The sequence below is a fragment of the Heptranchias perlo genome, chromosome X (assembly GCF_035084215.1).
Source record: "Heptranchias perlo isolate sHepPer1 chromosome X, sHepPer1.hap1, whole genome shotgun sequence".
Lineage (NCBI taxonomy): Eukaryota > Metazoa > Chordata > Chondrichthyes > Hexanchiformes > Hexanchidae > Heptranchias > Heptranchias perlo.
This window is the reverse complement of record NC_090370.1, coordinates 11,820,959-11,843,073: the sequence shown is the minus strand read 5'-3', so window position 1 is coordinate 11,843,073 and position 22,115 is coordinate 11,820,959. Positions and strand designations below refer to the sequence as shown.

The 22,115-nt window shown below is 43.9% G+C and overlaps 1 protein-coding gene across 1 annotated transcript; it reads left to right on the top strand.

The window, feature by feature from the left end:
• Positions 1–9,437: 9,437 nt before the first annotated feature.
• Positions 9,438–21,027, top strand: LOC137306959 (transcription factor Sp5-like). Its single transcript, XM_067976334.1, has 3 exons — positions 9,438–9,633; positions 17,099–18,107; positions 20,256–21,027. The coding sequence occupies exons 1-2, from the start codon at positions 9,580–9,582 to the stop codon at positions 18,071–18,073; spliced, it is 1,029 nt and encodes a 342-aa protein (XP_067832435.1). The 5' UTR covers positions 9,438–9,579; the 3' UTR covers positions 18,074–18,107; positions 20,256–21,027.
• Positions 21,028–22,115: the final 1,088 nt, after the last annotated feature.

Below are 22,115 nucleotides of genomic sequence, written 5' to 3'. Positions count from 1 at the left end.
CCCTCCCTGGTTTGTTTCTCTCCCTTCTGCTCTGCTTAGCCTGGCTAAGAGCTGGGGCCTCACTATGTGCGAATAAGCCAGGTCCTCTCACAGTGCAGAACAGCAACAACTTGCATTTATATAGCACCTTTAACGTAGTAAAAATGTCCCAAGGTGCTTCACAGGAGCGATTATCAAACAAAATTTGACACCGAGCCACATAAGGAGATATTAGGACAGGTGACCAAAAGCTTGGTCAAAGAGGTAGGTTTTAAGAAGTGACTTAAAGGAGGAGAGAGTGAGGTAGAGAGGCGGAGAGGTTTAGGGAGGGAATTCCAGAGCTTAGGGCCCAGGCAGCTGAAGGCACGGCCGGCAATGGTGGAGCGATTAAAATCGGGGATGTACAAGAGGCCAGAAATGGAGGAGCGCAGAGATCTCACAGGGTTGTAGGGCTGGAGGAGGTTACAGAGATAGAGAGAGGCGAGGCCATGGAGGGATTTGAAAACAAGGATGAGAATTTTAAAATCGAGGTGTTGCCAAACTGGAAGCCAATGTCGGCCAGCATCATCGCACTGGCATGCTGCATTATTGGACCAGCTACATTACTTTCAATTGGGGTTTACAAGCACCTGTTGATGCAAGAAGTATCAGACCTGTTGTGTGGCCAAGATAAACAGCTACACAGCACATGTCAGGAGCAGCTGCAGCATTTCCAACATGTAGTGGTTAGAGGCAACAACACAGCTGGAATTCCTGTGCTAACTCCTGTAAGATCCAAAAATGATGAGACAGAGACAAAACCCAATGAAACTCATATGGTAAAGAGGCACACATAGAAAGGATCACAGACACACACCTGAACATCTTGCTAAACCACAAATACTCTGTTTATTAACCCACACAGTGCACAGAAGTGAGTGCGTACATATATTTGCGTGTGGGTTTGTGTGCGCACTACTCTGCACCCCCCCTTACTTTTTTCCCTCCCTAACCTGTAAGCTCTAACTCATTGCTACGGTTACTCAGACAACGACCGTCCTTCAGGAACCTTGCCAACATGCCCATTCTTTGTGTGGCAGCCGGTAGTGTCAGCAAAAAGAAAAATAGAAAGACTTGCATTTATATAGCGCCTTTCACATCCTCGGGACGTCCCAAACTGCTTTAAAGCCAATGAAGTTCTTTTGAAATGTTGTCATTTTTGTTATGTAGGAAACGCAGCAGCCAATTTGCGCACAGCAAGATCCAAAAAACAGCAATGTGATAATGACCAGATAATCTGTTTTAGTGATGTTGGTTGAGGGATAAATATTGGCCCATTACACCTGGGAGAACTCCCCTGCTCTTCTTCGAATAGCACCATGGGATCTTTTATGTCCACCTGAGATGGCAGACGGGGCCTCGGTTTAACGTCTCATCTGATAGGCGGCACCTCCGACAGTGCAGCACTCCCTCTGTACTGCACTGGGAGTATCAGCCTGGATTATGTGCTCAAGTCTCTGGAGTGGGACTTGAACCCACGACCTTCTGACTCAGAGGCAAGAGTGCTACCCACTGAGCCAGTGGGCCATTCCGCCATAGAGGGCACCACAGCTAATCCCGATACTTTTGTCCTCCAACCTCCGCACTTCCAGCAGAGTCAATGGACGGCAATCTGGAGTAGGAGCCCCACCTTTGATCCCCGCCTGACTTTGATCTCCTTCCCAGCTTGGGGAACGCCAAGGCAAAGTTTAGCATGGTCCAACTGCTGCTCTGGGTGAGATGGGCCAACTGAGCACAGTTCTGGAAGTCAATGCTGGGGCCCTTCCTGGTCTGTGCCAGTACAATACCAGGCAGTGCATTTATGCACAGAGTCATAAGGTAGTCAGTCCAGTCGTGTTTGAACAAGAACAACCACAACAACTTGCGTTTGTATAGCACCTTTAACGTAGTAAAACATCCCAAGGCGCTTCACAGGAATGTTATTGAACAAAATTTGACACCGAGCCACATAAGGAGATATTAGGGACAGGTGACCAAAAGCTTGGTCAAAGAGGTTTTAAGGAGCATCTTAAAGGAAGAGAAAGAGGTAGAGAGGCAGAGAGGTTTAGGGAGGGAATTCCAGAGCTTAGGAGCCTAGACAGCTGAAGGCACGGCCGCCAATGGTGGAGTGAAAGAAATCCTTTGCTCGTGAGCTTTTCCTACATACCTTTAGTCCGCCATTGCTGCTGTTGATGGCTGACAGGCTACATTGCTTGTGATGATGTTCACAAGAGGCTTTTAAGGACGAGCGACAATAAAACACAACAGGCAAAGGGCATGAGGCGAGCAGGAGGAACTGTGGTTGGTAGCAGCCATGTTTTTGGCAGCTGTTGACTTTGCCTTCACTGCTGCCATGCTTCGTTAGTTAATTGCTGCCTTCCACAGAGAAGGAGGAGGGATAATGAATTGATACTTAAAACCCGTTGTTTACGTTCCTTCTTTTCCACAGAAATGCAGCTCGTGTCATGTCCTGATCCTGTCTGCGCTTTGGGTTGCCAACCCTCCAGGATTGTGCCGGAGTCTCCAGGAATTGAAGGTTAATCCTGGGAAAAATATCATAGTGGCATTAAAGAGAAACTGTGTGTCTTTTTTTCACTTTCTTTGAACAATTTTGCTTATTAGCTATAAAAATATTGGCGATGGGGGGAAAAAAGGCTGTTTGGCTGGGCGGGGCGGTTGGAGGTAGGAGGTCACGTGATGAAACCTCCAGGAATACGTCCAACCAGAGTTGGCAACCCTATTTGCACTGCATTACCATTTAAAATGATGAGTCACTGGGACGAAAAGAAAATACCTGCATTTATATTGCACTTTGCATAGAATTAATTAGTTTGAAGCACCATGAGTGTTGCAATCAAGGCAAATGAAGCAGCCATTTTGCGCACAGCAAGATCCCACAAACAGCCAATGAGATGAACGACTAGTTAATGTTGTTTTGATGGCATGGGTTAAGGGATAAATATTGGTCAGATCACCAGGAGAACTCCCTGTCCTTCTTCAAATAGTGCCATGGAATCTTTTACATAGAATCATAGAAATTTACGGCACAGAAGGAGGCCATTCAGCCCATCGTGCCTATGCTGCCAAAAAAGAGCTATCCAGCCTAATCCCACTTTCCAGCACCTGGTGCATGGCCCTGTAGGTTACGGCTCTTCAGGTGCACATCCAGGCACTTTTTAAATGAGTTGAGGGTTTCTGCCTCTACCACCCTTTCAGGCAGTGAGTTCCAGACCCCCACCACGCTCTGGGTGAAAAATTTCTCCTCAGCTCCCCTCTAATCCTTCTACCAATTACTTTAAATCTATGCCCCCTGGTTATTGACCAGGGAAATAGGTCCTTCCTATCCACTCTATCTAGGCCCCTTATAATTTTATACACTAGACATTCACCTGAACAGATCGATAGAACCATGGTTTCCCATATCAGCCCACGAATGGCACTACTGACAATGCAGCACTACCTCAGTATGTCACAGGGGCATTAAGCTAGATTTTGTGCATAAGTGCTGCAGTGGGGCTTGAACCCACAATCGTCTGACTCAGAGGCAAGAGTGTTACCAACAGAGTAAACCTGACATTTATGTCCAATTACATTGAAATTATATCATAGGAACAGGCTGTTCAACTCATCCAGTCTGTGTTGAGCAGTAGTCCTAATCCCATGTGCCCACTCCGTTCACATATTCCTTTATTCCCCTTTCCTTCAACCACCTTTCTACCTTATTCTTAAACGTTGATATTGTCTCTGTTTCAATCACAAACTCAGGTAATACATTCCACAGCCTCACAGCCCTCTGTGCGAAAAGGTTTCTCCTGCTCTCTGTCCTAAATCTCTTACATGTAGTCTTCTATCTCTGCCCTCTTGTTCTAGACCCTCAATCACTGGAAACAGTTTGTTTCTATCCACCCTGTCCCAATCCATTCACAATTTTAAACACCTCTTATCAAATCACCCATAATCTCTTCTGTTCTGGTGAAAACAGCCCCAATTTTTCAAGTCTTTTGTCATATCTGTATTTCCTCATACCAGACAGCATCCCAGTGAATCTGTGCCTTACCCTCTCTATTGCCTCAACATCGAGTTACATCAAGTCTACAGCACAGAAACAGGCCATTCGGCCCAACTGGTCTATGCCGGCGTTTATGCTCCACACGAGCCTCCTCCCACCCTACTTCATCTAACCCTCTCCCCATATCCTTCTATTCCTTTCTCCCTCATGTGTTTATCTAGATTCCCCTTAAATGCACCTATACTATTCACCTCAACTACTCCTTGTGGGAGCGAGTTCCACATTCTAACCACTCTCTGGGTAAAGAAGTTTCTCCTGAATTCCCTGTTGGATTTATTAGGGACTATCTTATATTTATGGCCCCTAGTTCTGGTCCCCCCACAAGTGGAAACATTTTCTCTACATCTACCCTATCAAACCCTTTCATTATCTTAACAACTTCTATCAGGTCACCCCTCAGCCTTCTCTTTTCCAGAGAAAAGAGCCCCAGCCTGCTCAGCCTTTCCTGATAAGTATATCCTCTCAGTTCTGGTATGAATCTTTCTTGCACCTTCTCCTGTGCCTCTATATCCTTTTTATAATATCCTTTTTTACAATATCCTTCCTATAGTGTGGAACCCAAAACTGCACACAGTGCTCCAACTGTGGTCTTACTAAGGTTTTATATAGATTCATCATTACAGCTCAACTTTTATATTCTATACCTCCTGCCATAAAGCCCGTTATTCCATTCATTACTTTTTCTGACCTTCTCCACTTGAGGTGTTGCTTTTAAAGTCTTGTGAACCTGAACCCCAAATCTCTCTGCTCTTCCACATCACTCAGCTTTCCCCCATTCAATGTATAAATATTATTTTTATTTAACAAAATGCACCTCACATTTACTGACATTGATTTCCATCCACCACTCTTTTGCCCATTCCACCATCTTATCGATATCCCCTTTGCCGCTTCCTTTTGTTTTCAGAATTATTTACTATGCCTCCTATTTGAGTATTGTCTGTATATTTGAATACCACTCCCTCTAGCCCTGTATCTAAATCATTGATGTAAACAGTGAACAGAAGCACTCCCAGAACAGAACCCTGTGGGACACTGCAATCCATGTCCAACCACTCTGAGAAACTGCCCTTAACTCCTACCCTCTGTTTCCTCCCTTCCAACCAGTTTTTAATACAATTTGCTACCCTCCCCCTAATTCCATACCTCTTGAACTTCCCCAAAAGACTCCTGTGTGGAACCTTGTCAAAAGCTTTCTGACAGTCCATGTACACCACATCCACTGCATTTCTCCCATCAACCAAATCTGTCACCTCCTCAAGTAAACTTATATTAAAACCCAACCTGGAAAGATTGGGGTTGAATTTCCCTTGTACTCCCTTGAGTATAGTAGATTAAGGGATGATCTAATTGAGGTGTTCAAGATGATTAAAGGATTCGATAGAATCATAGAATCATAGAATCATAGAAGTTACAACATGGAAACAGGCCCTTCGGCCCAACATGTCCATGTCGCCCAGTTTATACCACTAACCTAGTCCCAATTGCCTGCACTTGGCCCATATCCCTCGATACCCATCTTCCCCATGTAACTGTCCAAATGCTTTTTAAAAGACAAAATTGTACCCGCCTCTACTACTGCCTCTGGCAGCTCGTTCCAGACACTCACCACCCTTTGAGTGAAAAAATTGCCCCTCTGGATCCTTTTGTATCTCTCCCCTCTCACCTTAAATCTGTGCCCCCTCGTTATAGACTCCCCTACCTTTGGGAAAAGATTTTGACTATCGACCTTATCTATGCCCCTCATTATTTTATAGACTTCTATAAGATCACCCCTTAACCTCCTACTCTCCAGGGAATAAAGTCCCAGTCTGTCTAACCTCTCCCTGTAAGTCAAACCATCAAGTCCCGGTAGCATCCTAGTAAATCTTTTCTGCACTCTTTCTAGTTTAATAATATCCTTTCTATAATAGGGTGACCAGAACTGTACACAGTACTCCAAGTGTGGCCTCACCAATGCCCTGTACAACTTCAACAAGACATCCCAACTCCTGCATTCAATGTTCTGACCAATGAAACCAAGCATGCTGAATGCCTTCTTCACCACCCTATCCACCTGTGACTCCACTTTCAAGGAGCTATGAATCTGTACTCCTAGATCTCTTTGTTCTATAACTCTCCCCAACGCCCTACCATTAACGGAGTAGGTCCTGGCCCGATTCGATCTACCAAAATGCATCACCTCACATTTATCTAAATTAAACTCCATCTGCCATTCATCGGCCCACTGGCCCAATTTATCAAGATCCCGTTGCAATCCTAGATAACCTTCTTCACTGTCCACAATGCCACCAATCTTGGTGTCATCTGCAAACTTACTAACCATGCCTCCTAAATTCTCATCCAAATCATTAATATAAATAACAAATAACAGCGGACCCAGCACCGATCCCTGAGGCACACCGCTGGACACAGGCATCCAGTTTGAAAAACAACCCTCGACAACCACCCTCTGTCTTCTGTCGTCAAGCCAATTTTGTATCCAATTGGCTACCTCACCTTGGATCCCATGAGATAGGGTAGAGAGAGACTATTTCCTCTTAGTGGGGGAGTCCAGAACAAGGGGGCATAAACTTAAAATTAGAGCTCGGCCGTTCAGGGGTGATGTCAGGAAGCATTTCTTCACACAAAGGGGAGTGGGAATCTGGAACTCTCTCCCCCAAAAAGCTGTTGAGGCTGGTGGTCAATTGAAAATTTCAAAACTGAGATCGATAGGTTTTTGTTAGGCAAGGGTATTAAGGGTGATGGAACCAAGGCGGGTAAATGGAGTTAAGATACAGACCAGCCATCATCTAATTGAATGACGGAACAGGCTCGAGGGGCAGAATGGCCTAATCCTGTTCCTATGTTCCGTAGGGATTCCCCAATTTCCTGCCGTAGCTTTGGCGGAAGCCCCGAAGAAATGGCATAAACTGCTAATTGTATCCATGTGGTTTATATCAATTAGTGTTAATTGTATTCAGGTGGTACACATCAATTAGGAACGCTCTTGTATTCATTTATAAGAAACCTGATCTAGGGTGTGTGGGTGTAATATGGATCTCTGTGAATAAAGGTTTGGAAGCAACTGAAGACCAGGCTCTAGTACTCTATCCTTTACCACTGGGCTATCCAATTTATAACATATACCTCCGCTAAAGCTGTTTTACCCCAGGGGTTTCCACTGATCTTCCACCAAAGTTACGGCGGGAGATTGGGGAGAACTCCCATGGAAATTGTTGGCAGTTGTCTCTATTTCCACTTCACACACAGAAAAAGAAAATCCAGAAACTCCACAGAAATAAGTAAGAAGTGCTCCCCATGACTCAGTTGGTAAAGTCAACATGTAACTGAGCCATACTGACCAGAACATCCTAGGTTCCATCCTCAGCCTGTGCTGAGTTAACTGATTTTACCAAAAGTGGCGCTAAGGTCCACTACAATTTGCTTGAGAAAGCCCGAGTTAGGGAGGGGGGAAAATGTTCCTGATGACGACCCAGTAGCTCCTGCTGGAAGTGTGTGGGTGTGTGTTTCTGTGCGTACGAGCGAGGATGGGATCAGGCTCGACCGTAATGCCCCTGCAGTCGTATAACCAACACTGCCAACACTCACCAGCTAAGCACACACATGAAGAGGTACTGGAGCATGCCCGGCACACGTAGAAGCATGCGTTAGCCTGAGTCCGTGCTTTTGGGAGGAATGGGGAGCAAAAAAATACAAAAGAAATGAAATGGGGAGAGAAGGTGGAACAGTTCTGTCGGTGAGACTCCCTCTTCGATATCCCTTTCATATTCTATTAGAAGCAGTTTGGTTATAGTGCCAGTCGGCAGTTTTTGGCTTGGATGCACCAGAAGAATCAACTGTGACAACAACTTGCTTATATAGCTAAAGGCGCTACAATATAGAGCCTTTAACATTGTAAAACATCCCAAGGCGCTTTACAGGAGCGTTATCAGGCAAAATTTGACACCGAGCCACATAAGAAGATATTGGGACAGGTGACCAAAAGCTTGATCAATGAGGTAGGTTTTAAGGAGCGTCTTAAAGGAGGAGAGAGAGGTAGAGAGGTTTAGGGAGGGAATTCCAGAGCTTAAGGCTTAGACAGCTGAAGGCACATCCGCCAATGGTAGGGCAAAGTAAATCGGGGATGCGCAAGAGGCCAGAATTGGAGGAGTGCAGAGATTGCGGAGGGTTGTAGGGCTGGAGGAGTTTACAGAGATAGGGAGGGGCGAGGGCCATGGAGGGATTTGAACACAAGGATGAGAATTTTAAAAATCGAGGCGTTCCCGGACCGGGAGCCAATGTAGGTCAGCGAGCACAGGGGGTGATGGGAGAACGGGACTTGGTGCGAGTTAGGATACGGGCAGCAGAGTTTTGGATGAGCTGAAGTTTATGAAGGGCGCAAGGTGGGAGGCCGGCCAGGAGAGCATTGGAATAGTCCGGTCTGGATGCACCTCTCTGCCAGGAGGACGTCGGTGGATAACAGTGTCACATCGATTACACTACAGGGTTGCCTTGACTGCAGCAACAGGGCTGTCAGAGTTGGCCCGACAGCATAAAGAGGCACTTAACAGGTCCTGATGATGAGACTCCTTCTCTTAAAAGGGGTCCGTCCAGATGGCGAGACTCCTCGGAGGAAGAACTGATGGTGGCTGTAAAAGATTTGATATGCACTGCACTCCTGCCAGAAAAGTTTGACAGAAAATAACATACACTCCCCCACTCAACAAAATGAACCCTGAATTTTTTCAGAAGTTCCTAGCACCTTGAAAACCGATCAGAACATAAAACTGGAGACCACATAAATTTATGTCGTCCCAACTTAAAAAAAACTCTTGCTAAATGACCGCAGCCTTTGAAGTCATGATGAGATTTGGTAACTATTTCAACAGATAAAAATGAGATATGTTGTAAAGATCTGAGGTGAGACTTTTAATCTGATTTGAATTTGAAAAAGTAAACAAGGACGCAAACAAAAATAAAAGGACTTTTTTGTCGCTTTTAACCCTTAACAGAGTTTAAAAGATATCCCACTTAAAGCCTTCAATTGTAAGAGTTTCACTGCAAACACTGCTGTGAATGAGGGTGATTTCCTGTGGGGTGGTTGGCTCTTTGATCAAGTCAATCCAATTATCTTTGTATGCAGAGATGTCCCAGATGGTGATGACTTCTTTAGTCAGTCCAAGGGGTTGTCTGCCCTATATTCCTATTTGAAGCACACCAGCCCCTACACACAGACAGAGAGCCAGGCGGCCCCTCCCTAGGAGGTCCAATGCATTTTTAAAGATCTGACGCCTGATTGAAAAGAGCCCAAGCCATTCAAATCGCTGCGAGGCGGCTGACTTCTAAAGCCTTGGCTTTTATTGGCTGATAAGAGGCCAAAAACTTTTTTTTTACAAACCCAGATTATATTCAAATGAACAAAAGATCAGAACAGTGGAAACTAGCAAGGAGAGGATCTCTGTGCTTCTAAAAACCGGTTTACCTTGGAATATCACTCTGAAGAGCGTCCAAGGTTTCCTGTTGACTGGGGAATGGCCACAATCGCGGGCCCAAGAGAAGACCATTATCTGCAAGCGTTTTTGCAGGTCAGTGCAACTCCATGGCATTTCAAATGCATTTAATTTCAAGTTGATAAGAGTTTGCTCTCTCTCTCCCTGTCTGTCTGTCTGTCTTCAGCGTGTATCCTACGAGCAGACTGCTTTTTGCATTCTGTTAAAAATAAATAAAAACGTGCTCTCAAACACGTTTCCAACAGTTCCTTTTTAATCAAGATGTTTATTTTTTTTTTGCATTGATTTCTAAGGAACGCCAGTTTTTCCCCCACAAGTTATTACGAGACAGGCTGTCGGTGAATGAACTTTTTTGATCCTGTTGTCAATTTCCGCTACTTCCTTAGATCACAGACGGGATTTTTTTTTGCAGCTGTGAATGTAAATTTGTTTCTCCTCCCGATTAATGATATAAAGAGGGAAAAATGATGGTTTGAATGGAAGAGGTGTAGGTTACCAACTTTTGATATTAATTATGTTGAAATAAAATTGATTTTATAAATCACTCTTCCTTTTTAGAAGAGCATCTGGAGAGCTGAGTAAATAACAAATCTATTATCTATATTCTACTAAAAGGAAGCCTATCTTAATCATTATGTCCCTTTTAAGTACTTACAAATTTATAGGTGCTGGAGGGACTGTTGTCAAGATGGAACTGAAGTTGCCTTTTAGCAAAAAAACGTGAAATCCCAGTTCTTTTTCTATTAATGACATGCCAACAAATCACATTCTGAGAACTTAATAGAATGCATTCTGCAATTGTTTTTTTTTTGGTTAAAAGATGGATTCTAAGCTGGCAATGACTTTCCTCCTGGTACATGGAGAATATTTGGTCAGATTGTTCAGGTGACAACAGAGGCGAAATCATTTTTGTCCTTGACTCAATGCCACAAGATGCACTAAGATTTGTGATTTGACAAGTGCTCAGAGTGAATTAAGCTATAGGGGAAATCAGAACTTGATTCTGTTCATGTGCCTAATTGTAGAATTACTTATTGTGGGCTGTTTAATGTTAACTGAGTTAAACCTGCTAACTAACTTTCCCAAACGAATCACTAAACAAAAAAGTAAATAGCACAATTTATTTTGAGTTTCTGCACACAGTTAGACTTTGATATCAGAATCTTACAGCACAGAAGGAGGCCATTCGGCCCGTTGTGCCTGTGCCAGCTCTTTGAAAGAGCTATCCAGTTAGCCCCACACCCCTGCTCTTTCCATGTAGCCCTGCAATTTTCTCCCCTTTGTGTATTTATCCAATTCCCTTTTTATTGAATCGGCTTCCACCACCCTTTCAGGCAGTGCATTCCAGATCACAACTCACTGTTTTTTTAAAAAAAAAGTTCTCCACCTCTCACCTCTGACTCTTTTTGTCACTTACCTTAAATCTGTGTCCTCTGGTTACCAGTCTTTCTGCCATAGACGTTCATATGTCACCTGCAACGGGCTCAAAACCAACATACAAACTGGATCTAGATGTGAAAGGGCTGAAATATTGAAGCTTTTTCACTCGGACAGAGGGGGTTAAGGGGGGGATCTAATAAGGCTTTCGGGGTTATGAAAGGTTTTGAGAGGGTAAACAGTGAAAGATTGTCTCCACTGGTCGGTGAATCGGTGACTTGGGGGGGGGGGGGTGTTGGGGTTGTACAGACTGAGCACTGGAAGAATGAAGAGAGCAGTTAGAGGATTTTTTTTTGTGGAATGTTTTGCCACAAGTGGCTATTGGGGCAGGAATAAAATGGAATTGGATAAGTATTTTAAAGTAAGAGTGTAAAAGGATATGGGGAAAAGGCAGGGAAATGGGATAGAATAGGTAGCTCCAGTTGAGGAGCTAGAATCAGTGCAGTGGGCTGAAAGGCCTCTTTCTGTGCTGTAATTTCTATGAGGCTGTGTTGATTTGATTTTAGTTTGTTAAACCATTACTTGATTGGAGATTAACATTTTAAGTTTACTTTCTCTTTCTCTCTTCTCCTGACATCTGTACAGTGTGAGTGAGGTGGATCAGAGTTGATCATTTATTCTAGGAAACTTCCTTTTCTCAATATGTTCTCCCTCCTTTCCTGAAAGCACGGCTGTTGCTGGACTAAAGCTTCGCGGGCAAGTCTTGATGAGGAGGCTATTTGGTTCTGGGGGGCATCACAGCTGAACCCAATTCTTTCTTCAGCCAAACATCCACACGCATGTACTTTCCAGCGTGACCCATTGGCTAGTGATTGGGAGCATAAACCCTGGCTGATTTTTTTCCCCCAGTGCAGGGATGCTGAGGACAATTGCAGTCCGAGTTGGGGTCAGCTAACTTGGCACAGACCAGGGATTGAACCTCACTGGGCATGTATAAACTGTGCAGTTCTCGCTTATTGTGCCTATCTATCCACACGTCCCACCATGGGGTAGGACATGTCCTCTATCCAGTGAGAAACTGATGTGGAGATGCCGGTGATGGACTGGGGTTGACAATTGTAAACAATTTTACAACACCAAGTTATAGTCCAGCAATTTTATTTTAAATTCACAAGCTTTCGGAGGCTTCCTCCTTCCTCAGGTAAATGTTCAGGAGCTCCTGAACATTTACCTGAGGAAGGAGGAAGCCTCCGAAAGCTTGTGAATTTAAAATAAAATTGCTGGACTATAACTTGGTGTTGTAAAATTGTTTACAGTGCGAAACTGTCAGCGAGGTGATCAGCAATGTGTTTGCTGCATTGTGAGGTTTATTGAAAGGTGTGTGACCATCTCCACCAATTGCAATCCCCTACTCTTTGTTATAACCTTTATTTCCTGATTGTTTCTTTCACCTTTCCTTCTCTCTGCCCCCTTTTCCCTTATTTTATCTTCCATTGTTTGCTCTCTTATTTTACATGTAGTTCCCTTTTCAGAAGTCTGCATTTGTCATCCCTAAGTTTACAATATATTTTGGTGTCTTTTATCCTCGCACATCTATGTGGAAAAAGATGATAACTCCAGTGCTCATTAAGGTGCTTTTTAACCCACAATATCCTATCTGCACAATATAAAAGGTTTATTTTGCTTTATCGCTGTATCCGATCCATGTTATTGATACACCGATGGTGCAGTTGCTAAATGTGCTGCCCAGTGTGGAACTGAGCCATACAGATCAAGCATTAACTGCTTGCTGGGGTACAGTTGGCACACATCCTCCAGGACTGTGCCCAAATGGCCGTTATTCATGTGCGAGCCTAAACAGTGTCGGCAGGCTACCTTGACCTGAGCCTGATCCTGTCCTCACCTGATATCCACACTTCCAGCAAGAGGCCAATGGATACTGATCCAAGAATGGGAGTGCTGGCTGATTTAAGGTGATTGGCAAAAGAACCAGAGGGGAGATGAGAATTTTTTTTTTATACACAGCGAGTTGTTATGGTTTGGAATGCACTGGTAGTGGAAGCAGATTCAATAGTAACTTTCAAAAGGGAATTGGATAAATACTTGAAGGGGGGGAAATTTACGGGGAAAGGGCAGGGGAGTGGGACTAATTGGATAGCTCTTTCTAAGAGCAGGCACAGGCACGATGGACCGAATGGCCTCCTTCTGTGCTGTATCATATCCCTCTCTAAGCTGAACGTAAGAACAGCAGAAGGCCATACGGCCCCTCGAGCCTGCTCCACCATTCAATCAGATCATGGCTGATCTTCAACCTCAACTCCACTTTCCTGCCCGATCCCCATATCCCTTGATTCCCTGAGAGTCCAAAAATCTATCGATCTCAGCCTTGAATATACTCAGTGACTCAGCATTCACAGTAGCCGTCCGAGGTAGAGAATTCCAAAGATTCACAACCCTCTGCATGAAGAAATTCCTCCTCATCTCAGTCTTAAATGGCCGACCCCTTATCCTGCGACTGTACCCTCTAGTTCTAGAAGGTGCTGAGGCCAGTTGGGTCCTACCACTGCCCCAGCTGAGATCAGCTAACTTCGTATAGACCAGGGATTGAACCTAGGACCTTCCTGGACCTGTGTGGCTCAGCTACTTACCGGAGAGATCCGCTGAGCCATTGGAGGCATTTTCCAGCAGGTTCTTAAATGATCAATCTCATATTGTCAGCCTGGTCACCAAGAACATGTTGGCTTTTCACAGGAAGTGGCGGTAAGTAGTACTGATACTGATCATATGCTGTGAACTTGATAAAATCACATTATCAAGATAGAATAGTGATCTTAACCACCGAGCATTCAAGACCCTTAAGGGTATAGACAGGGTAAAGGTCAATGCGGTAGACTTTCAGTGGAAATGAAAATCTGGCATTTTCTATAATGGGCGGCTGATCCACAATGCCAGTTTTACACCCAGGCAGCGAGTTGAAAATCTCCCCCAATGTACCAGAGATCCTATAAATAAAGGTCGTAGTCTCAACCATGGGGGTAGGGGAAGACTGTTTAGATTTAACTACTTTACACAGTGGGTGGTGAACATATGGAATGGACTGCCCAGGGATGGTGTGGAGCTGATTTGTATTAGCAAATTCAAGAGAGAGTTGGATAAGCTCCCAGAGTATGAGAGGTACGATGGGATAGTGTCCTAGATACTGGGATTGACCAGGTGGATCGCAGTGGTCTTTTCTGGTCCTTTACATGCCCATGCTCCTATTATTATTTTTAATCCTTTTGGTTATGTTGACTTTTGATGCCCAGAATCTGGGATGTTTCCAGTTCTCACAGCTGCACCATAAGTGAATTTTAGGTCCGACCCTCATCTAACCTCAAATGGATCGTGCAATATTGGGACACGTAATGGGATCCCTACATCAGCTTCAAATGATAGTGCAGCTGAAAGCTCACAACATTGTTTGAGGTCTTGGGTCAGTCTGGACAACTTCAGCTGAATCCAGCCCTCTTTTTTTTGTGCAGCAGAAGAACCATTTGAATCCCTGGTGTGCAGTATAACCAAGGTGTAATTAGATGGGGACAAAATCAGCAAAATCAATGTGATTTTGGTCAGCTTTTAACTTCATATATTTACATACAATCACATTCAGTTGGTTTGAAGTTTCACTTAGAAGCTAAATTAGATTACATTGAGTTAACTCCTAAACTTGTCTAAGGACACAGCATTCTATAAATACACAAGCACAAAGAACGAATAGCTATGTGTTACAAACTTCCCCTTATCACAAAATTTCCTTGCAAACCCTCCGTTATAGTGAACAAAGGAGCTCTATCCTTGATCAAATAGTCTTCTAATTGTTTTTTTTTCCCGAGTTTGACCATTTGCTCAATTGCTGTCTGGTATTTTTGGATTAATTGTGTGTTCTTTAACTTGCACTACCCACCAAATTAAATTTTAAATATATAATACACAATCGTCCTGTATAGTGTGATACTAGACAGTAAGTAGGATGAATGGAGACTTCCCTGGGTGGGTGTCGATGGACCAATTCTCTGTGATAATAAAAACAGAAAATGTGGAAATACTCTGCAAGTCAGGCAGCATCTGTGGAGAAAAAAAGTTAACGTTTCAGGTCGCTGACCCTTCGTCACAACTGGAAATTTTTGTGATCCTTCCTGATAAAATGTTATGCTTGAAGTACAGTCAATTAGACTTAACATTGATAGGTGACCAGTGAGAAATTGGAAAAGTTTTTTTTTCTATCTGTGATCTTTTAATTCCTGTCGACTGAATTTCACCTGTGAATTCTGGTTAATTGAGGTTTTTTTGGCATGGGTTATACATCTTCTGCGACCTTATTGGAGGCTGAAGTTACATAAGAACATAAGAACATAAGGAATAGGAGCAGGAGTAGGCCAATCGGCCCCTCGAGCCTGCTCCGCCATTCAATAAGATCATGGCTGATCTGATCCTAACCTCAAATCTAAATTCATGTCCAATTTCCTGCCTGCTCCCCGTAACCCCTAATTCCCTTTACTTCTAGGAAACTGTCTATTTCTGTTTTAAATTTATTTAATGATGTAGCTTCCACAGCTTCCTGGGGCAGCAAATTCCACAGACCTACTACCCTCTGAGTGAAGAAGTTTCTCCTCATCTCAGTTTTGAAAGAGCAGCCCCTTATTCTAAGATTATGCCCCCTAGTTCTAGTTTCACCCATCCTTTGGAACATCCTTACCGCATCCACCCGATCAAGCCCCTTCACAATCTTATATGTTTCAATAAGATCGCCTCTCATTCTTCTGAACTCCAATGAGTAGAGTCCCAATCTACTCAACCTCTCCTCATATGTCCACCCCCTCATCCCCGGGATTAACCGAGTGAACCTTCTTTGTACTGCCTCGAGAGCAAGTATGTCTTTTCTTAAGTATGGAGACCAAAACTGTATGCAGTATTCCAGGTGCGGTCTCACCAATACCTTATATAACTGCAGCAATACCTCCCTGTTTTTATATTCTATCCCCCTAGCAATAAAAGCCAACATTCCGTTGGCCTTCTTGATCACCTGCTGCACCTGCATACTAACCTTTTGATTTTCTTGCACTCGGACCCCCAGATCCCTTTGTACTGCAGTACTTGCCTGTTATCGCCCTCTGTAAAACAAGCTTTACGGAACTGCAGTTGCTACAATGGTTTTTTTAACAGCCAGTTGGGGGGACAAAAGGAAGCATTTTTTGAAAATTTCCCATGACCGATTAATTATGCAATAGAAAATTTGCACCAGTGCTAATAACTGAATTCGAGAATAAGTCAAGAAGCCTTTGATAGATCACATCATAAAATGGTTCAAAGATATAATTATGATAAATTACAATGGACTTAATGGCTGCCACCCATGATTTTGTTCTGTGGAGTTTTCACCCTTCGAAAACGCTTCAGCAAGATGGTGCGATCCAGCCCCTTTTAAGTGAAATGATCTTGAGCCATTTCTTATCTATCTCTTTCCTAATTCAGTATTTCACTAATTCTCCTGCAGCATAATTTAAATATTGCCATGATTTTAAAAATCCACACATTAATATTTTTTTTCTTCTAACCTTCTCTCCTGCTCTTCTAAAGGTGCAGACCCTTGTTGGGATATGAAGAAGTGGCCCATTTTTCACACTTGAGTTTAGACAGTTGAGCGTTGACAGGATATTTGACTGTGGAGGGCATTGCAGCTGAGCCCAATCCTATTACCAGATGTCTACCTACACACACTTTTCCAACAAGGGTTACTGGAAAGCAACAAGGATCAGGAATCCCGGTTGATTTCCCCCGCCCCCGCCCCCCCCTCGAGGGCATTGAGGCCAACTGGCTGGGATCAACCTTATTTGTCACAATTTTAGGGCACACTTTTGTGTTAACATTTCTCATTCAATTTTTCTATGTCAACTGTCACAATGTAGTTGCCAGTTCTGGCCACTAGGTGGGTCCATGGAGTGAGTTTCTGAAGTCACCCAATTCCATCTCCCTTTTGTACAATAGAAAACCTTGTATTAATCAACTGACCCATGGGCAATTTATTAGTTAAAGTATAATAATTTAATTGAAAACCTTTTTAATAAATGACTTGTTCTTTGTTTAATTCCAAACTTAGCAGAACTTGATTTTTTTTTTCACTTAGGACCGAACACCAAGTTCTTCACCAGAATCAGTAACACGTTTGTCCATGTTGACTGCTACCTGTGGAAGAGCAGGACAAGTTGGAGCAACCTCTGCAGACATTGCCCAGTTCCAATATGACTCATCTATGGGATCCACCTCAGGAATGTTTCAGTTTTGGAGCAATGAAGCATTTGGAGGATCTCACACTATGTCATTCAGTCCTCCAAAGGCTCAGTATTCTCTTGGAACAGTTCCATCAGCATTGGGATCACGTGAACTTCCCCTGACCCCTCCAGCAGAATCAGTCTACACTTTTGAGCTATCTTCTGTGAAGATTTTGACTTCTTCCATTCCTGCAAGTTCAGCCTATTCTTACCCAGAAGCTAATGGAATTGCTCAGAACTTCCCCAACTTCATTCCAAGTTCTTCAGCGTTGCAGTCTAGACATATGTCTCCCAGTCATGCTGAAGATATCCCTTGGTGGAGCATGCAACAGCCCAATACTATCAATCCTCACCATCTCCAATTTGGAAGACCCATGGTCATGGGCCATCAAACCCAATTGCCAAATGCACTTCTTCAAAGTTCTTCCAAAAGTCTTCTAAACTGTTCCAGGCGTTGCAGAAGATGTAGGTGCCCCAACTGTCAGTCTCCAAGCAACAGTGAAGAACAGGGCAAGAAGAAACAGCATATCTGCCATATTCCTGGCTGTGGGAAAGTCTATGGAAAGACTTCCCACCTAAAGGCTCACCTGAGATGGCATGCTGGGGAACGTCCCTTTGTTTGCAACTGGCTCTTCTGTGGGAAAAGTTTCACCAGGTCTGATGAGCTACAGAGACATCTGAGAACTCACACAGGGGAAAAACGCTTCTGCTGTCAGGAATGTGGCAAAAGGTTCATGAGGAGCGATCACCTCTCCAAGCACACCAAAACCCATCAAAATAAAAGAATGAAACACCACGGCACGACTCTGGAAAACATCAAGAAGGAATAAGGAAGGAAGTGAGGCTTCCCCGATGGCTCAGCTGGTAAATGCACAGGGTGATGTGGTACTGAGCCATACAGACCAGGAAGGTCCCTGGTCTGTGCTGAGTTAGCTGATCTCAGCTGGGGTGGCAATGGGGGTACCATATTTGGCCTCTCTGTCCCCGGGCTAGGGAGGGAAAAAATCTGCCAGGTTCCCACTCCTGATTACTAAACATTGACCCTTGCTGGAACTACAAGTGTGTGGATGTTGGGCAAGGGCTTGAACATTAGGAGCAGGAGTAGGCCATACGGCCCCTCGAGCCTGCTCCGCCATTCAATAAGATCATGGCTGATCTTCGACCTCAACTCCACTTTCCCGCCCGATCCCCATATCCCTTGATTCCCCTAGAGTCCAAAAATTTATCCATTTCAGCCTTGAATATACTCAACGGCTGAGCATCCACAGCCCTCTGGGGTAGAGAATTCCAAAGATTCGCAACCCTCTGAGTGAAGAAATTACTCCTCATCTCAGTCTTAAATGGCCGACCCCTTATCCTGTGACTATGCCCCCTAGTTTTAGACTCTCCAGCCAGGGGAAACAACCTCTTGGCATCTACCCTGTCAAGTCCCCTCAGAATCTTTACATTTCAATGAGATCACCTCTCATTCTTCTAAACTCCACAGAGAGTATAGGCCCATTCTACTTAATCTCTCCTCACAGGACAACCCTCTCATCCCAGGAATTAATCTAGTGAACCTTCATTGCACTGCCTCTAAGGGTATATCCTTCCTTAGGTAAGGAGACCAAAACTGTACACAGTACTCCAGGTGAGGTCTCACCAAAACCTTGTACAATTGTAGCAAGACTTCCTTATTCTTGTACTCTAACCCCCTTGCAATAAAAGGCCAACATGCCATTTGCCTTCCTAATTGCTTGCTGTACCTGCATGTTAATTTTGTGTTTCTTCTACGAGGACACCCAGATCTCTCTGAACACCAACATTTAATAGTTTCTCACCATTTAAAAAATATTCTGTTTTTCTATTCTTCCTACCTATTCTTCCCCACATTATACTCCATCTGCCACCTTCTTGCCCACTCTCTTAATCTGTCTATATCCCTTTGCAGACTCTTTGTGTCCTCCTCACAGCTTACTTTCCCACCTAGCTTTGTATCGTCGGCAAACTTGGATACATTACACTCGGTCCATTCATCTAAGTAAATAGCTGAGGCCCAAGCACTGATCCTTGCGGCACTCCATTAGTTACAGCCTGCCAACCTGAAAATGACCCGTTTATCCTCACTCTCTTTTCTGTCCTTTAACCAATCCTCTATCCATGCTAATATATTACCCCTATGTTACGTAACAACCTTTTTATGTGGCACATTATCAAATGCCTTTTGAAAATCCAAATATACTACATCCACTGGTTCCCCTTTATCTATCCTGCTCGTTACATCCTCAAAAACTCTAATAGATTCGTCAAACATGATTTCCCTTTCAAAAAACCATGTTGACTGTAGCTAATCGTATGATTTTCTAAGTGCCCTGTTACCACTTCCTTAATCATGGATTCCAGCATTTTCCCGACAACTGATGTCAGGCTAACTAACCTGTAGTTCCCTGTTCTCTCTCTCCCTCCTTTCTTGAATAGTGGGATTACCTTTGCTCCCTTCCAGTCCACTGGGACCGTTCTAGAATCTAGGGAATTTTGGAAGATCAAAACCAATCCATCCACTATCTCTGCAGCCACCTCTTTTAGAACCCTAGGATGTAGGCCATCAGGTCCAGAGGATTTGTCGGCTTTTAGTCCCATTAGTTTCTCCAGTACCTTTTCTCTACTGATGTTAATTACTTTAAGTTCCTCACCCTCATTAGCCCCTTGGTTCCCCGCTATTTCTGGTATGCTTTTTGTGTTTTCTACTGTGAAGACAGATACAAAATATTTGCTTAACGTCTCTGTCATTTCCTGATTTCCCCATTATAATTTCTCCTGCCTCAGCCTCTAGGGGACCAATGTTTACTTTTGCTACCCTCTTCCCTTTTTTATATACTTGTAGAAGCTCTTACAATCTGTTTTTATATTTCTTGCTAGTTTACTTTTCATATTCTATTTTCTCCCTTTTTTGGTCCTCCTTTGGTTTCTAAAACTCCCAATCTTGACTGTGATGCCCCACTCCAATGGTTAAATATTCTACCGCCACTCTAGGTTCACTTGGGACGGTGAGGTGCCAGAGGGCTGGCAGTGCCCATGAAACTCGAGCATGAGTCACCACTTCAGGAGAGAAGAGACGAAGGGGGAAGGAAGGATCAATGGAGGAGACCAACGCTGGAACAGAAAGAACGCAGGAGAAAAGCCAAAGAAGAAGACTGAAGTTTCGTACAGTGTGAAAAAGAAACAAAATAAGGGATAAATGAGGAAATTAAAGTATTTCACAGTGAACGAGGAAACTCTTTTGATAACTGTCCCAAAATAACAATTTAAACCTGGGGGTTGATGCATCAAAATGGTTTGGAAGAAGCTACTAAGTGATAGGCAATGGAAGGATGGTTGAAGGAGAATTATTAATAAATAACAACAAAAGTGTTTTGAAGGTTGAATCCAAGGAAAATCCCAAATTATGGACAACCCTTTTCTGGTGGAATCACAACATCTTGCACGCTGTAACTGAGAACTTTGACATTTTTTTAAAGACAATCTTTGACCTATGTACGTGGTTGCCCAATGATCTTGCACAATGTTCCTGGGAATTGTGGGCATTTTTCAAAGAAACTAAGTTAGTTGCCATCGTGTAAGCTGAGATTTATGTGTTGTATGTGCTTGTACATTCATTTTTTAAAGAAAAAAATGATTCATGAGAACAGCCATGCTTGATGATATTGTGTGACTTTATTCCACATCTTGTCAGAACTGCCTAAAGCTGTTTTAATAGATGACGAATGTGTGCACGATATGGTGTGTAAATAAAAGGTGTAAGACACTTCTCTGAAACTTGCTTATTTTTTGATCATGCTGTCAGTGCCAGTGCTGGAAAAGCATTTTTAAACTTGCTGGTAAGAAGCTGCCCTGATGGTGCAGTGTGTAAATTAATTGCGTGGTTTGAAGTTGAGCCATTAGAGCAGGAAGGTCTCTGGTTCGATCCCTATTGTACGCTGGGTTAGCTGATCTTACCAGAGGTATTGGTGGGAGTGCTGGATTTGGCTCAAGCACCACTGGACCAGGAAGGGAGGGGATTCCTACTCCTGATCGCTAAGAAGTTGCCCCATACCAACTGGAAAATGGGTTGGTGAGGGCAGGGGCAGGCTTGACTGTGATGCCCTTCACAAACAATTAATCTGCTGACGCTTCGAGGTTTTTTTTTAACTCCTGGGTGGGAAAGCAGGCTGGCCGAGCCTCGTTAAAATGCTGCTGGCCGACTTTCCAAGCAAAACGGCCCATAAGTCAGTGGGAAGTGGCTGCCCGGCTGTTAAAATGAGGTGGCAGGAGGCCACTGCTAGGGACCAGAAGGAACGGTCCTTAGCACTAAGGTAAGTGGTCGGCAGACGATCGTGGTTGGGGAGGAGGGAGTGTAGCCCGGAGCAGGGAGGCCTAAGGTATCCTTGTGGGGCCCCGCTCCTGCCCTCCAGGAAACTACAATTTTTTAAAAGGCTGCGCCTCTTCCAGCCCTGAATCCACTTTCTGACAAGTTTGGTGTGATGGGAAGTCACCACTATTGCCCCCAGCCAGGCCTCTGGTGAAGATTGCAGTTGGGCCTCAATGACCTAATTAGAGCCTGAATTGCATATTTAAACCAGGACCCTGCTGGTTTTGGGGGCGGAGTGTGTCCTTGGTGCCTGCAATTTAAAATTGCATTTTGTCAGATTGGAACGGGAAGCCACAGGGTAAGTCTCCAGCTCCATTTTTAACTGCCCTGGTCCGATTTCTGCGACCAGGTTGTCTGATTGACCTAGAAAAAGAGGAGCGGATAAGGGTTAGGATGTAACTGCCAGGGTGAGGAGTAGTAAATCCGTGACAGTGCAATGGACCACCAGATTGCCATGCTCTGTGTGACTGGAAGAGTAAGTAGAA

Excerpts from the sequence above, each read along its gene's own strand:
- LOC137306959 (XM_067976334.1), top strand. The coding sequence starts at position 9,580 with ATGGCCACAATCGCGGGCCCAAGAGAAGACCATTATCTGCAAGCGTTT. Across the intron at positions 9,634-17,098 it reads ATCTGCAAGCGTTTTTGCAG|GACCGAACACCAAGTTCTTC; the intron begins GTCAGTGCAACT and ends TTTTTCACTTAG.